We start from the raw sequence: 17,586 nt of genomic DNA on the forward strand, positions 1-17,586 counted from the left end.
TTATGGGCCGTGAGACGAGTCCTACCAGAGCAGGGACTCAGAACCCGGGTGTCTGTGAGGTGGACGCTTGGCGGGGACGTGCTGGGGTGTGGCGCTCGGGTCACAGTGACAACCAGAGCGAAGGGAACGTGAGCCCACGTGCCTAAGGTTTGCTGCTTGGACTCCTGGTTTGATGTCACCTTGACCCCCTATCCCCACCTAGTCCCACTGCTTTCTGTCAGTATTTAAGATGCTCGACCAATGTATACAATTAAAATGTATGAGTCTAATCTCCTCACCTAAATTCTGATCAAGTGAATTGCCTAGTTGAATCCAATTAAAGCTCACTCACATTCTAACCAGTATTTCTTATTTAAAGAGAGGCCAAATATACTACAAATGCACCCATTTACATCTGTCATTTCACTTAACTGCAAAATAAGATACACTCTAATGTGTCCAGAAACACAAAAAGGATTATAAAAGCGATGAAACTAGCACCCGCATCTAATTTTAAAAACACCTTCCTTTTCCTTACATGTATTTAGTAACACCTACTAAATTCAGTAATACCTAATTTCACACATACAAATCATGAAAAGTATTTTAAAAATACAAAAGGCACGAATTAATGTGAAAGAGACATTCAGCTTTAAAAAATTAAGTCGGCAAAGAGTTTTTACATGTGTCCATTTATTGATTGCTAGGAACAGAGTTTACTGAGAATACACTGACATGCATTTGAGGGGAGAAATTAACCAAACCCGAAAGGAAGCCATTCAGTAAGTCTGAGAGTTAATAAGGTAGGAGAAATTAGATCTAAAGACACAGTATGTGGGGTGACACCAACCACCACGGAGGGCTGTCCTTAAGATGCCAGCTGCAAATGCTTTGGGAACTTCTCTGTTCTGAATTACTGTGGAACTACCAGGAGAGAGAGATCACCCTGCCTCTTTAAACTAATCCGAGAAAGAAAGCTGTTCACTGATGTGCCAAAAAACTTGCTGTCACTTTCAACTGTTTAAGGTAATTCCATTTTTACAAATTCCTCCACACCAATTTGTATGCTTTAGAGTTATAAGCAGCTATGAGATTTAGGAAAGATTCACAACGGATGCAAAAGATTGTAGTCATATCATTCCTGTATCTACTGATTTAGGCTCTGTTCTAATACTAGCAGATTTTTACAGCATATTGTCAATTTTTCCCCAAGGTGTTGAACTCATTGATACGATAAAGTGGTAGAAATTAAAAGAATTCCATTTATACTTAAAAGGACAGAGAGATTAAATTACTGGAATGTCTCAGATCATAATTTAAAATTATTTAATGATATATGTGGTATATACAACATAAAGATTGTAACCTAAAGGTGGATAAAGCGCTGAGACATACTCCTAACTGCAAAGCTACATGCCACAGTTTCTCCCAAACTTTGTAATGGGTATTTTTTCCTTAAAATGGTAACATCAATGTTACTTGATATTCAAAATGTTTTGAACTGCTTTCTGTGGTAGCAGGAATAAAAAAGAGAAAACAGAAACGGACATACCCCAGTGGAATTAAAAAAAAAAAGCGGGGGGAAGATTTTGGCTTCTTTTTTTTTTTAAGAGGCAGTCTGTTCCTTCCATGAACAGTGTTCTCTCCTTAAAGCTCTGGGGGTTGGGGGGACTGATCATGGCTTGCAGCGCTGGACAAACCGAGGGTACAAACACACATCTCGGATGTGGTATCTGTCCAGAATCCAGGTTAAGAATCGTTCCAAGCCCAGGCCATAGCCGCCATGTGGACACGTGCCATATTTTCTCTGTTAGAGAAAGAGACAGAGGAGTAAAGGCTTAGTTTACAATTTTGTCTAAAATAGTGAAAATTTTCTGCTGTAAAATGAGTCAGCTTATTGTGGTTAAGGGATCAACCCTTGGACTTCCCCGGGGATCCAGTGGTTAAGAATCTGCCTGCCAATGCTGGGGACACAGGTTCGATCCCTGGTCCGGGAAGATCCCACGTGCTCAGGAGCAGCTAAGCCCGGGCACCGCAACTACTGCGGCCCGCACACCCTAGAGCCCGCGCTCCACCACAGTGAGAAGCCTGTGCCCCGCAACCATGACCAGCGCAGCCAAAAACAAACAAGGGATTTGACCCTTAAGCTACACTCCTTCATGGACCACATGGGAAAAAATACTTGGATATGAAAAATAAACCAGGGATTTAACACCCTAGAAAAAAAAGATTTCACACTTCAAATTAAGCTAATGTCTGTTTATCAGAAGAAAAGGAACAACTAGATATTAGTAGGATCTGATGACACATTTTTAAAAACTCAGTAGCAACGAGCAAGGCCAGCAGTTAACAGGTTTTCAAATTAAGTTAACATATTAGTGGCCAAAAACAAAACCCGCAATGCTCACATGCCACATTATTAAAACCACGAGACTGAATACAGCTCCTTCACATGCTAAGGTACCACCCTGAATTCTTCTCTTTTGACGATTTCAATTTAAACAGAACTATTATGTTGAAAAAACGTTAAAGGGTTTATTTAATAAAAGTTTTTACCTGATCCGTGTACCAGTAATAGGGAGTGGGATCAATCCCTTCTCTTTTGTAACCTGCCAGGATCTCTTCATTATCCCAGATACGCATGGAGCCACCCACGATCTCACCAACATTGGGCATTAACACGTCGACCTTTCAGAATGAGTAAATAAAACACAGTTACGACCAGGCTCTCAGTCACGGCACTGCTCTAGAGTTTGAATGGAAATCACTAAAAGCGTCTGATGATCGTGCCAAACGCAAATGACTCAAATGCCGTAAACCAACAAGGCAGGTTAAACACCATCAGAGCGCAGAAAACACTTCCTGAAATGCTGGAGATTTATAATAAAATATCTGCTATGAGCTGTGTCTTATTCCAACGCCCCCGCCCCCCAACCTTCAGAAGCAAAATCACTATGTGAATCCTAGACTGACAGATTCGGTGAGCCGGGGGTCCTCAGGACAGCGCTGCATGTAGAAGGACTTGATCTCCACGGGAAAGCGACACAGCAAGATGGGTTCGTTGATGGTGTCCGTCATCAGTCTCTCTGGAGCTTCCGGGATGTCCTGAGGTTAGACAGGGGCTTCATGAACATCTAGACCTCGAAAGGCGCCCTGGCAGAAGCAGCTCTCTGATCCAGCGGCAGTCCATCATCTTACTCACCCAACAGAGCCCAGAACACACGTCCACCCATAACCCATGACCACGCGGGTGTAAGGGACCATCTCTGTAAGCAGATCTGCCTCTTCCTGTATTACATCTGTGCCACGTCGCACGAGGAATACACACACACACACACACACACACACAGAGGGATGATATACTGCTCCATTATCCCTTTCCAATGGCCAGTTTTATCTGGGTCTGAAGCAAACGCAGTCCACCCAGTCCCATAAGGTGTAAGATAATCAGCAAATGCTTCACAACGTCATTGATCTATACACACACACTATGTTATTAATAACACCAATCTTTAAACTCCCCTGTTATCTCCGCTCCTTTCCTGTTACAATAAATCTGCATGCCTTCAACAGTCCTAAGACACAGCTGTAAGACAAATAATCAGTGTCGAATTTATAAGTGTAACCACACCTGCAGTAGTTAGCCAAGAGAGGTTAGATGATGATGAATCAAGTTAATCTGTTTTCTGCTCACGCATCCTTCAGTAAACCACACATAAATTCAAGTGCAAACTGAAAAAACTCATCCTGGTAAAAACTGATTGGAAAGAATGGGGCAAGACTGACTGATTTAAGGCTAAGCACTGAGGGCGCTCCCCCGTCGGCGGGCACAGTGGTTTGCAAGCTCTGGCCCTGGAGCCCTGCGCCCTCTACAGTCCAGAGAGGAAATAAGCGGTGAGCGGGAGAGCTCTTCACATGCGAACTGCAGGAAAAGGGTCTCACTGCTTGTCCCAGGGGCTGGAGACCTCTGCTCTATCCTAGCCCCCTCCTGTGCGTGGGATGCTGCTGACGCGGAGAGGAAATGCTGACAGGCTCGGAGGACTGCCTGCTGGGCCCTGAGCTCAATAAGTCCTCTGACTTTACAAGTGGACGTTACCTCCAAGGCAGAGACAGGGAATCAGACAGCGGGGTCGCTGGCCTCTGTTACTCAGCAGTGAGGACAGAGGTGGGACTGAAGCCCACCTGGGGGGCTCGCGTTCTTTCCACTCAATCCCACCAGCTTGCTGTACTAGGTGGTGACAGCGCTCAGGTTTTCAGCACAGAATCTGGTTTTACACAACGTCGACCGAACTCATGAAACAAAGTAATTTATATAAGCTTAGTATACTGTCCTAATTCCTTTCTAAAAATGAAACAAAAATCACACATTTCCTTTGTAAAACAGATTTGCAAATACTACGTAAGGAGTGGCTAAATGCACAAGGAGGCGGGTTTGGAATTGTGTTGATAACCTGTTCGCACACACAGTGCTGGGAGGGTGCTCCCGGGCAAGACAGACATGCTCCCTGTATCTGGGGCGCTGGGCCACCTTCACCATCAAAGCCTTCTCTCCTGGTTTTACACTTTAACCAGTGGCTATTTTCTTCTTTGAACCTCCTCCATACGAAGGAGTTTTAACTCACTGTTATGGAGGAAGGAAGTATTCTTGCCTGGGCAATCCCATGGACAGAGGAGCCTGGCGGGAAGAGTCCATGGGAAGCACAGAGTCAGACATGACTGAGTGACTAACACTTTCACTTTTTATCCTTTTTGAAAGAGTCAGTTACTTTCTCCAGAAAACCAAGACAAGCATACACACATGCCAACACTTTGCACGTGACTTCAAAGTTCACAACGTTCTGAAGGGTCCTGCCAGTCTAGAGAATTACAACCAGAGCTAGTCAGAACAAGGGCTTACGGGAGAGGAATGAGACAAAGGATGGGTGTGAAGGCTACAAACTGGGTAATATGTACTGATGACCCCAGAAAAGGCACTGCCCCAAGGACCACGCGATACCTACTGAGCCATGGATGCTCAAATAAGCCCAGGAAGGAGGGTCTGTGGTTATCATTTATTTAACAAGCAGACGCCTCCTACATTGCTGGTGACCAGAAGCAGCAATCCACTGAAGCATGAGGCTCCCTTTGACACAGTGACTACAGAGGAATTTGTACCTCTCCAAATTCATAGAAAGTTCCGTCTTCTTTCTTTATGTTGTGTTCTTTCAGCCACACAATCGCATCTGAATAGTTCATCCGTTTGAAAGGCCGTTTAGGGGGCTTAAAATTCTACAGTAGAAAGGAAAAACATGGTGTATATAAAGAAACCATTCACACGAACATTTCAAGAGATATTTACCGTTATCATCAGATATTACTTCATGAACGCCAGGACTTGTTCATTGATGCTGGCAGCAGAGGAGCAGAAGCATAAAGGGAGGGGTGGATGTGTTCATGTTTATATTTTGAGGATAATGCATGTGTACATTTCTTGGTACTACAGGAACGCACTATTTAGTAATTAACTCAAGGGAAACATACCTCCTTGCTAATACTTTTAATAGTTTGGATCAGATAATAAGTCCTCTTAGAAGCGTTACACTTTGTGTACTGTTGATTTAGGTCTCATTTTTAATTGAACATTAAGGGAATTTTAATCCTAACTCTGCCAGTATCTTTATCTAGAGGCTTGTTGCCCTTTTTGTCTTCTCTGAAATTTTTGTCGCCAAGAAAGGCTGAATTACATTCTTTTTCCTTCCAGATTGAGCTGGTGCAGTGCATTCTTATTTATCAAAATACTCATAGCTTTGGGACTTTGAAATGGTAAATATTCATGATGTGTGAAACAGTATGATACATAACTGTTATGATCTTAATTATATAAAAATAGATGCTTAGTTGTGAACACACACACCTAAGAACTAGAAGGGCTTATCAAACAGTAAACTGCTTGTGATTACGAATGACTTTGTTTTCTGCATCTGGAGTGTTTTTGGTTTCCTGTTATGCCATGTTAACTTTTAAGAAATAAAAGCTATTTTTAAACCTTAAAAAAAATTCTTTCAGACTTAAAAGCAACTTGGGGAATTCTCTGGCAGTCCAGTGGTTAGGACTCTGCATTTCCACTGCCAAGCATCCAGCTGGAACTAAGATCCCACAAGCCATGCAGTGCGGTCAAACACCCCCTCCCCAAAACTGGACATCCCTAAAAATGGAAAACACATACCAACTTTCTATGTAAGTTAAAATACTACGAAATTATTGGCAATGACCAGTATCCAATTTTAGTCTTTAAAATATCAGTCTGGAAATGGGTGAAGGGGATCAAAAAATACAAACTTCCAGGTAACAAAAGAGGTTAAGTCCCAACAGGATGTGATGGATGACATGGTGACTATAATCAGTAATACTATATTATAAATCCGAAAGTTGATAGGAAAGGATCTTAAAAGGTTGCATCACAAGAAAAAAGCTGTAACTAGGTGTGGCGTGGGGTCATCTTCTATTTTTTAAAATCTTATTTATTTTTGGCTGCGCTGGGTCTGCGTTGCGGTGTGCAGCTTCTCACTGTGGGGCTTCTCTGGGGGGCACAGGCCTAGCGCTGGGTCTGCGTTGTGGTGTGCAGGCTTCTCACTGTGGGGCTTCTCTGGGGGGCACAGGCCTAGCGCTGGGTCTGCGTTGTGGTGTGCAGGCTTCTCACTGTGGGGCTTCTCTGGGGGGCACAGGCCTAGCGCTGGGTCTGCATTGCGGTGTGCAGCTTCTCACTGTGGGGCTTCTCTGGGGGGCACAGGCCTAGCGCTGGGTCTGCATTGTGGTGTGCAGGCGTCTCACTGTGGGGCTTCGCTTGGGGGCACAGGCCCAGCGCACGTGGGCTCCAGTAGTTGTGGTGTGCAGGCCCAGTGGCCCTGAGGCACATGCAACCCTCCCAGGCTGGGGATCGAATCCGCGTTCCCTGCGCTGGCAGATGGGCCCTCAACCACTGGACCACCAGGGAAGCCCCGTTTTCTAATATATACGTATATATATACCAAGGCATCAGGGTGTACACCTGAAAGTAATATGTTACATATCAATTATAATTCAAAAAACCAGTCATTTATTTCAAAGCTTACCAAGCTATTAAATCTGTAAAAATGGAGAATGTGGACCCCAAGCTATTAAATCTGTAAAAATCGAGAACATGGACCTTGCTGCCTTCTAAAACAGAACCCTCATTTCATGTCTCCAAACAACAGCAGGCCTACCGGGTTGAGGTCGCGCACTATGTTTCCTGCGGGTGATTTCAGGACTCTATCGACCACGTCACACACCAAGTCCTCCAGGCGGTTCAGGAGCTCCTCGAAGGTCAGGAAAGGACACTCGGCTTCCACGTGAGTGTATCTGAGGAACACGACACTAGCTCAGAGCCACCCTTCTTTCCACTAAGTTTCTCTAGAGCAAGGATCTTAACGCTGGGAAACTGTCCAGAAAAGTAAAACTCCCACCGTGCTAGTCAACTCCCAATTCTGCAAATCAGTTTTAGCTCACCCGACTTCCTTTCCCCCTTCTTAGTGATTTCTTGTTTATTCCCCAACACATAAAGGATCAAGAGAGAGCAAATTAACAGACCTTCGTGAGCTACGAGGTAGAACTTCTTGGACAGTTTCCATTAATTCATTCAAGTACCCTTTATAAAACCTCTTAATACTTCAGAGGTTTTTACACAGACTGTCATTTACCTCCATGAAGATTGCTTCTCTGAACGTGTTTTCTCAGAAAACAAAATTTAAAACGAAAGCAAAAAGACAACCGCATACTCAGCCAGGTGCCTTCGTGTTCTGGACTGTTCTGCCCTGTATGACTGTGCGATGCAAAAGACGTCCCCCAGAGCTGGAATGCAGGTCTCCAGGTAGAGCTGAGAGGACTGCGTCAGATACGCCTCTTCCCCAAAATAGTCAAGCTTGAAGAGCGTGGCGCCGCCTTCCACCTGTGTTTGCACCAACGTTGGAGGAGTGATCTGCGCCAACAAGCAGGAAAGGGGTAGACAGGCCTTCTGTGAGCACCGGGCTCAAGGGCACACACGCGAAGGGCGTCGTCTGCAGGGACGACCGCGCGCACTTACTTCATGGTACCCCCTGTCGAAGAAGTGGTCTCTGAAGCACCTGGTGATCACGGAGCGCGCCTTCAGGATTTTGGACATGTTCTCCCCGCGGATCATCATGTGTCTGTTGTTGAGCTGGACGTCCACGTCGGACTCCTCGTTGATCAAGTTGTCAGCACCTCCGGCGGGGGCCAACCCGATCAGCTCCCAGAAGTCGCAGCTCAGCTCGTGGCCCCCCGGAGCCTAGTTTTAAACAGGGCGGGGAGGGAGAGAGGGAGGGAGAAGGAGACAGAAAGTGTACAGGGCGAGGGGGCCTCACTCGTGGCAACATTTTCAGTAAGCTTATATTTCTAAGAAGCTATCTTTACCAGCCTACCCTTCTAAACACAAAGACCCAGTAATTGAATTTCATATTGACAGATTTAATATTTCTTTCAGAGTAATTCACTCACACACACACACTGTTTAAAAAACAGAAAAGCACAAGCTAGAAAATAAACTATAATCCCATGACCTGGAGTAACCACTAACTACTGTCAACATTTTAGATCTTTCCAACCTCTGCCCAATAATTCAAAAGTAACGTTAACACCCACATCGAAAACTTCCTTAAACACCAAGGTTTTACTAAAAGACGTTTCTCTCTGGAACGTATAGATAGTAGAAATTCCAACCCTCCCTAATACCCCCATCGAAAGCCTTGTATGTAGAAGCCACACAATGTGGAATATATAGCCATCTCGGTGCCCAACACTGGCAGCAAGAAACACCAAGACAGCCGCTCCACTGTGCAATCGCATTACTTACCAGGCAAGTCCAGTCACCCCGAACCAGATATTCACTAGTACAGGTTCCTTACAGGGACTCTGGGAGTCTCTTTTACCAGTGTTTCTAGTCTCTTGGGAGGACCCCATGGGCTCCCTCTGCTGCTTAATATGTCATCTTTGTTTTCTTTCCCAGGAACCAATCCCACCACAATTGTTACTTGAACAATAATTACCAACAAGTAGCTCTTAACTCGGAGAAGGCGATGGCACCCCACTCCAATACTCTTGCCTGGAAAATCCCATGGACCGAGGAGCCTGGTGGGCTGCAGTCCATGGGGTCGCTAAGAGTCAGATACGACTGAGCGACTTCACTTTCACTTTTCACTTTCATGCATTGGAGAAGGCAATGGCAACCCACTCCAGTGTTCTTGCCTGGAGAATCCCAGGGACGGGGGAGCCTGGTAGGCTGCCGTCTATGGGGTCACACAGAGTCGGACACGACTGAAGCGACTTAGCAGTAGCAGCAGCTCTTAACTGGTACTAGGTGACGTGTGTATTGGCTGGGGAACAAACAATTCTGACTGTCCGAGTTATATTTAAGTTTTTTTTTTTAAGAGCCTTTCAAATTCTATTTTAAGAGTTTCAAATTTAGATTACTGTTCTTTCCTGAAACACTTCCAGTAGATGAAATTTTTATTTTCACCTAGCTGAGAAATTATTCACATATAAACAGCAAGTTATTCTCGCCCTTCAAGATTATTCAGTAATTCTTTAGGCTGAAAATTACTGAGATTGTTACATCATACAAGCTGTAAAGCACACATATTTCACTGGAAAAGAAGAAGGCACTCTAAAGTTAGCAAGGGCATCACATCTTTATATCTATAATGCTAAATTCCAAAAAAAAACCCAGACACTGGAAAGCAACAAGCATACCACTCTTCTCTCAGAAACTCCACACACTCACCTGCTTGCCCTTTGGGGTAAGATTCAGCATTCCATACACTGCAACACTGCTCTCAGTGGACAAGACAACGCCATTGTAACACTGACACTACGAAAAGATCAAGTTCAAACTTAGCTGCTCACATTTATAGTAAAATATTCTACCACACAGAAAGCAAAGGGGGTTATTTATAAACAAGTTATCTAGTCCAAAACTAGTAAAATAAAAGACGGCCATTCAACCAAACATTTATCTGTACGTAGATACACACACACGTGCACGCACCCCACATGCACGTGCATACACGTATGTGCACACATCCTATGTGTACGTGCATACATATGTGTGCACACACTAGTCCACATCTCTCTTAAAAAGTGAAGAACTTTATAAGGGAGGGATAGGCCATCAACACCCGAATCCACTAATCATAAGGACAACTGGAATGATGTGATTCATGGTGTGATGCGATTGAAAGAAGACAGCTATGTACATGAAGTAGTTCTATCAAGAAGACTTGAATATGATCAGACCTAACCTCCAGCTTGTAAGAAACAAAAAGGATAGAGGAACATTTACACCTTAGGATGCAATCGACCAATCCAGAATGTGACAAGTCCTACAGGACAAATGACCCAGTTCTTTCCAATAATTGCATCGGGGAATGCAGTGGAGAAAAGAAAATGAAAGGGGAGAACTGCTATAGATTGAGAGAGATTTCAGAGACATTATCAACTAAAGGCAACATGTAGCTCTTGTTCCAATCCTCATTCAAACTAACCAACTGTAAAAAGACATTATGTATCAATTGGGAGAATGTGACTGGATATTTTTTTTTGGAGGGTGTGATAATGGTAGTCTGGTTATATTAAAAATATTTCTTCCTGGGGAAGCATATGCAAGAATGTTTACATGAAATATGATGTATGGGAAATAAAAGGGGGTGGAGAATAAACCAGAATTGGCAATATGTTAATTATCAAAGATTTAATGTGTATCCCTCCCAAATCTCTATGTTGAAACCCTTTCCTGCCACGTGATGCTGTTAGGAGGTGGGGCCTTTGAGAGGTAGTTAGGATTACATCAGGGCATGAGGGTGGAACCCTCATGAATGGGATGAATGCTTTCCCTTCTCTGCAAGCTGAGGATGTGGATACAACAGGAAGTGGGCAGTCTGCAACCGGGAAGAGGGCCCTCACCAGAACCTGACCACGCCAGCATCCTGATCTGGACTTCCAACCACTAGAACCGTGAAAAATAAACTTCTGTTGTTACCACGCCCCCCAGTTTATGGCACTCAGTCACAGCAGCTTAACTAAGACATTACTGAGGCTGAGAGAGAAGCCTGGGAGGTTTCCTCCTGCTGTTCCATTTTTGAGATGTTTGAAATTTCCCACAATAACAGTTCCAGATGCCCAAATTCCCTAAACTAACAATAAAGGAACCTATTGAAAAAAATCAAACATTCAGCCATCGTAAATATGAAAAAATGTTTACCAGATCATCTGACAGGACACACTGGAGAAAACCCGTACCGTCCCGCAACACCAGAAACATTAAATTCTTTCCTAAAAACGACAAAGAGGACATTTAGCCGGACTGTTCTTGAGGCACCTGAAAGCACTTTCTCATAATTTAATCGTTTATGAAGGAACTGCCAAGTTTAAATGTGGAAAATTCAAACCTCCTACGGGGCCTCGTTCCTTTGAAGTAGTGTCACTACTCAGTATCTGGAAAGTATTTCACCTTCTTCACTGTATTTTCAAACCCCATGTGAGCCTCCTGACCCACAGCATCAGGGGAAAGCAAGGCCGTAGACATGGCAGTCGAGGGGCTGAGTCTCCTTCACCCCCGAGTCCCCTGCAACGGCCAGCACAGCGTGTCCCCTGGAGGGGGCACACACGGCCACACGGAATCACTCGTGGCTTTTTATGCCCCGTTTCTTTTTTTTATGAAGGATTTGATAACCACTTAAAATAAAAGACATGCAAAAGCATAATAATAATGAAAAGAGAAAGCAGAACATCAGGACCAAGTACAAATACGATAATCATAAGCCAGCAGGGACCCCAGTGAAGCTTCAGATCTGGCTCTGCACTTTCTGTAGGCAACCCCTGCTTTCCATTACATAATGCAGTGCAGCTCAGCAAACACTTCCTGGATACCTCCTGATCACTGATCCAGGATCAGTGGATACAACTGATTGTATCCAGTACAGTTAAGCAACATTTAAATTTTTAAACTTTCAATAGTTGTACTAAAAGAATGACCTTAGGATATAAATCACTGTTTCCTTTAAAGAGCTAGCATTCCCAAACAAAAATACCCTTAAGTAAATGCTTTTTCTTATGTTCTTCATTTAAGACTAGGGATATGGAAAAAAAATTTTATACTACATGCCATTTTATTTCTTGATTTGTCTAAATATTTATATTGAAAAGAATGAATCTTTTCTTAAACTAGTTTATGTGCCTTTTTTAAAATATAAATTTATTTAATTGGTAGCTAATTACCTGACAATATTGTCCTAGGAATACTGAAAATTAAAGAGAGAGAGAAAAGTACAACTCTGCCAGTTACCTTGCCTACGCAGCCTGTGGACCCAGCCAAACACCTTTATCCTTTGGCCTCTGTATCCTTTTAGTTCCCGAATCTTCACCTGTCAAGTTAAAGTAAATAACGTTTGACCCAGCATGTCATTCATCACATACCAACTTTGTCACGAATATCGGATGGGTGGCAGTAAAGTGTTAAAAAACCACAACTGACGTAAAACTGCAGATAGCCACTCCACCGCAGGTCAGAGCCAGAAAATCTCACCACACCAGAGGGGTTAAAAACAAAAATCCAAGTCTTCTTCCTCTTAGTGCAGAACTGGCTGTGCGAAACACCCAGAACTTCAGATATTGCTACATAAAGTCAATGAGTCAATAAAATTCATGGCAGCAACAACCCTAGTCCATGCAGAGCCCGTTCCCTGACCTCCCGGACCCTCCTGCCACCCTGGGAGGTGGATGCTTCCAAGGCTGGCTTTTCATCCGGGGGATGGAGGGGAGCGGCGAGGGGAGGAAGGGTCTGGCGGGTGTGGCCAAGCACACAGCTCCCTCACTAAGGAAGCAGGAAAAACACAACAATTCAGCAGCAATAATAACTATTCTCTTCTAGAAAGAACAAAAATATAATCCAATTAAAAAAAAAATCACGAAAAACTTTTTCTCTTAAGAGGTCATGAGAATCATGGATCTCAACCTCTTCCTTTTATGGTGAGGAAACTGCCCCCAGGAAGGGTAAAATCACGTGACTGAGACCCACAGCCCACCAGGCCCAGATGCCAGGGCTGCCAGCTTTCAGTGGGGACAGAATGTGTTCAACACAGAGATCACTCAATTTTATTAAAAAGTGAGCCCCACAAGGACCAGACTCACAACTCTCCAGCACTACTGCTCTCTCTTCCTTCTGAAAGAAAAGACAAAGAGTGCAAAGACCAGAGCAGGCAGCACGCTCCTCAGACACAGAAAGGAACAGTGTGACCCGGGGGCCCACCGTATGTGAAACAACACGCATCACACTTACACATTTCGGCTCTGGAAGACTTGGGTCATTTTTAATGGTAATCTTCTTTGCTTCTTCCAGGTTCTTCTCTCTTCGCAAATTGTCTTCTGCCTAGTTTTAGTAAGTGGGCAATCTGTTAACATGGCATCTGGTGTCCCAAACTGAAAAACGGTCACAGAGCACCACTGCTCACCTCTTTCTTCTCCCGGGACTCACTCTTCATCTGCTCCCTGTGCCACAGCTTCCTAATGTTCTTCATCTGGGACTTAGAAATAACATCCCACCTCTGGAGAGATAAATAGACATTTAGTGTTTTCCAGACCTCTGTATTCTAATGAAAATTTCTTCACAAAATCAAATCCTATAAAGTTCTGGGTTTACCTTACCTCATTTTCTTTTTGTGAATCTACGTAAATGGTAGGAAAGGGTTCTTTTCCAACTGTCATCAAAGCCTTGGGGAAGGGAGAAAAAGGACATTCCTTTAACATCATGCAATGTTTAAAATTAAGGTAACACCTGACTCACGAGGTAACTTCCATCACCTAGAACATCACCAAGAGCCCAGAAGAAAACACGAAGACCCCACCAGCCAAAAGTCAATGCTGATAGAAGGCACGGCTGAACATACTAAGACTGTAGTAGACCGTCCTCTCCTGAGCAATCCTAGCGATGTCATGTTACACAGTAATGTAGTTCCCCACACTCGTGAACAAGAAGCAACAGATCTGAAGAGGCCACAGGGACCAGCAGGAAGTATGCTGACAACTGAAGGGACAGCCGACAGCAGAGGCCAACTGCAGAGCAGCTCCAGATGGTTAATCCTCACGAAGGATCCAGGCAAGTCATTTCAGAAACTCTCAACAACATAATGGTCAGGGACGCAGAAGGCTAAGTTTCATTTAACTGGAAAAATTCCTATGTGTAGAATATGTACCCCTTTTCAACCTTTCCAGATATACTGGAACATATCTGATATCACTGTATCATTTAATATCTTATAGTTTATATTCTTTTCTAAAAAAACTGATGGTTGGAAGCATGTAAAAAATAAGTATTTTATTAATTGCTTCAAGTATTTCTTCAAATCTGCTCCTAAATTATCATCAATCAAGAAACTAATGAATTGCTGTCTCTAGTATAACATCTGAAGCTTATGAAATCTGACCTTTTCTAAAGATGTAGCTTCCAAACCTGAAAAATACTTTTCTTCTTGATTGAACAGCAGTCTCAATTCAATTACTGCTAAAGAGGAGGAGGGAACCTGGATCTTTTGGAAACATCCAACAGAGTTCAGCTTCTTCTTCTAACAATCAGACTTTGTAAAGATGTTTGTAAATCACTAAGAGTTGATTTACTACCTGATAATCTGTACTGATTCTTTCTTTGCTATCACACATTGAAAGGACCCAAGAGTAATTCTCCAAATCAGACCGGCACACTTTTTGCTAACAGCATGCATTCATCTAAACACTACTGTCAGTTCTGGGGAATCACCCCAACAATCTGAAATGAGAGTCTTTCTGCTAAGGTTTAAAACCAGTAAGATTCGTGTTTGACAGACCAAAACATAATCAGAGTATGAGCTAAAAGAGGAGCCGATGGTCCTAGGACAGGAACACTTGATAATGACCTAAACAAATGCTGTAACACAGCTCACAAGGGGGACTGGCCAGCCACGGATACACAGGAAAATCAGGGCAGTGCTCGCCCTGGTGCCGGGCACTATCCACCTTCCTTCTGTAGCAGCTGTGGCCATTCCAGTCAACAGACAAGGCCACAGATACCTCCAGAGGGATGGCTTCCTGGCCCTACACGGTAACCTAATACAATCAGATACCTACGTCCTAAGTCCAAGCTTCTGAAGAACTCATCTGCACTGTATTTGGCCTTTCATGTAAGTTGGCTTAGAGAACATACTAAACTTACTGATGGATTCTACTATCCTGAGAAACAATAATTTACTGTTAAATTAGCATCCCAGCTTTAGGTTCCAGACTCATGCAATCCTGAGAGCCTGTTCTGAGGAATGGGTCCCCTTCCTAGTACTGATATAAATCAGGTTCCTGAATCTCAAGGTTCAAGGTCACACCTGGATTCAAGTGGTAAATTCACCAAGAGAACTCTGAGGAGTCCGTTTGGAAGAAATATTTGGAATAAACTCAGTATGACTATGGGAAGATAACTTTTATTTCTACAAGAATTAAAAGACCGATCATTTGACTCATTGGAGAGAAAAATTCCAAGATGCAATGCTGATGGTAAGGAAGAAAAGAAGACACCTATTAAAAATATTCAAGGGGAATTCCCTGATAATCCAGAGGTTAGGGACTTGGTGTTTTCACTGCCAAAGGCCTGGCTTCAATCCCTGGCCGGAGAACTAAAAATCCCACAAGCCTCAAGGCGTATGCCCCCCCACCCCTCTGAAAAAGGAAGTTCAAATAACTTTAGGCATACAGCATCTAATACCCTTAAAGCTACATACCTGTATACACCCCTTACTTGCCCTTTTCGGCAAGTTCTCTTCAAATCTAGTGCTTGAGATAAGACTCCTGACAAGTCATATAACAACTGGCAGGAGTCATTAGTAATACAAAGTCGTTTTCCTAATGAGGAAGAGGCACTACCTTAAGGCCTGTTTTAAAAGGTTTCTCCTTGGTTCCATCACCAGTAACATCATTTCCCTCTCGGTCGGAGACATACAGTTCTGCTGTTTTACAAAAAAAGAATAAGTTACTCATTTGGTCAATAATTACCAGTCACCTCATACTGCAGCTACTTTATCCCCTAACCCTAACCATTCTTTATCTTTGTAAACAGAACACGTATCTGATCAGTGAAAATTATCAAATTGCAGGGACTTCCCTGGAGAAGGCAATGGCACCCCAGTCCAGTACTCTTGCCTGGAAAATCCCATGGACCGAGGAGCCTGGTAGGCTGCAGTCCATGGGGTCGCTAAGAGTCGGACACGACTGAGCGACTTTACTTTCACTTTCGTGCACTGGAGAAGGAAATGGCAACCCACTCCAGCGTTCTTGCCTGGAGAATCCCAGGGACCGGGGAGCCTGTTGGGCTGCCATCTATGGGGTCGCACAGAGTCGGACGCGACTGCCGCAACTTAGCAGCAGCAGGGACTTCCCTGCCGGTCCAGTGGTAACGACTGCACGCTGCCAATGCGGGAGGTGCGGGTTCCGTCCCGGGATCCCTGAGATCCCACAGCCATGCTCGAAGCCAAAAGATACTTAGATTTTCTTTAATTAAAAAAATGTATCAAAGTCCAAAAGAAATTTTATCAGTTTATTTCCCCACTCCCCTCTCCAAGGACATCCATTCGGTAAGAAGAGACTGATCAAATTTAGCTTTTCAAAATGAACTCTGATCGTTTTCCTTTGTGATACTGCTTCTACTTGAATCCCAACAACAGAGCAAGGGCTTTGTAGTTGGCCAGACTGTCCGACTGGGACGTTGCACTTTAACAGCCAGGGACCCTGGAGAGTTCACTTAACCTTTCTGGGCTTGTTTCTGAGCCTGTAAAATGAGGGAAACGATACCCATATCTTAAAGTACTGAGGATGAAATATATAAATCGGATATCCTGGTGCCAGAGAACAGAAAATCAAAATAAACATCAGTTTCCTCTGGCCTTTAAAGAAAACCAAAAGTTTCGAAGGTAAACGAATTGCACAACGGCCTCACAACTGTGAGCGGGCAGAGACATCACTTCGGATCTCCTACACGCTTCTCCTTTGCCTACTGCACCAGATGGCCTCCCAGGCCCTCCCCACATATACGAGGGTGAGCGAGACAGGCATTCTCGAGTCGTCTCCTGAGGGTCACTCGGAAGACGCACACCCTCGGGGGCGGCCCTGAGGTCTGGCCGGGCCTCTCAGCGGAATCACGGGCTTTCCTTCAGCGGGGCCGCGCGGGGAGCCTGCGGCGCCCGGGAGAAGCCCGGCCCGGCCCGCCCGCCTCCACCCGCGCCCAGCGCTGAGAGCTGTACTCGGCAGGAACGCGGGGGCGGCCCGCGGCAGCGGCGCCACTCACACCGCACCCCCGACGCCGGCCTCACTCACCGAGCACCATCCCTGCGGCCGCCCTGACCACCTCCAAGGACATCGCCGCCAACACGCAGCCACCTAGCCTCCCCGCGGAGCGCGCCGGCAGCCTCCTCAACACGAAGATTGCATCATCGAACGTCGCGCAGAAGCCGTCGCCGTAAGTCACCCCAGCGTCGCGGCTCCATTGGTTACGGGTGGTTACGGAGCTAGGGCGCGCGGCGCCGCAGC

General features: G+C 44.6%; 1 protein-coding gene across 2 annotated transcripts; it reads right to left on the reverse strand.

Moving 5' to 3' along the window:
- Positions 1 to 652: 652 nt before the first annotated feature.
- On the reverse strand, positions 653 to 17,586 carry NARS1 (asparaginyl-tRNA synthetase 1). 2 transcript variants are annotated; one of them, XM_019986811.2, is made up of 15 exons: positions 17,374 to 17,586; positions 15,928 to 16,007; positions 13,690 to 13,755; positions 13,497 to 13,589; positions 13,325 to 13,414; positions 12,332 to 12,410; positions 11,249 to 11,319; positions 9,773 to 9,859; positions 8,060 to 8,281; positions 7,755 to 7,954; positions 7,203 to 7,338; positions 5,134 to 5,247; positions 2,953 to 3,084; positions 2,536 to 2,667; positions 653 to 1,786 (listed from the first exon to the last, which is right to left on the reverse strand). In XM_019986811.2, exons 1-15 carry the CDS (start codon positions 17,414 to 17,416, stop codon positions 1,655 to 1,657), a joined length of 1,677 nt encoding a protein of 558 aa, XP_019842370.1. In that variant the 5' UTR covers positions 17,417 to 17,586; the 3' UTR covers positions 653 to 1,654. The 2 variants fall into 2 exon arrangements, with proteins under 2 accessions (XP_019842370.1, XP_019842369.1); XM_019986810.2 differs by having other exon boundaries at positions 15,928 to 16,010; positions 17,374 to 17,585.

Source organism: Bos indicus, chromosome 24 (genome assembly GCF_029378745.1).
Source record: "Bos indicus isolate NIAB-ARS_2022 breed Sahiwal x Tharparkar chromosome 24, NIAB-ARS_B.indTharparkar_mat_pri_1.0, whole genome shotgun sequence".
In the NCBI taxonomy this organism is placed as follows: domain Eukaryota; kingdom Metazoa; phylum Chordata; class Mammalia; order Artiodactyla; family Bovidae; genus Bos; species Bos indicus.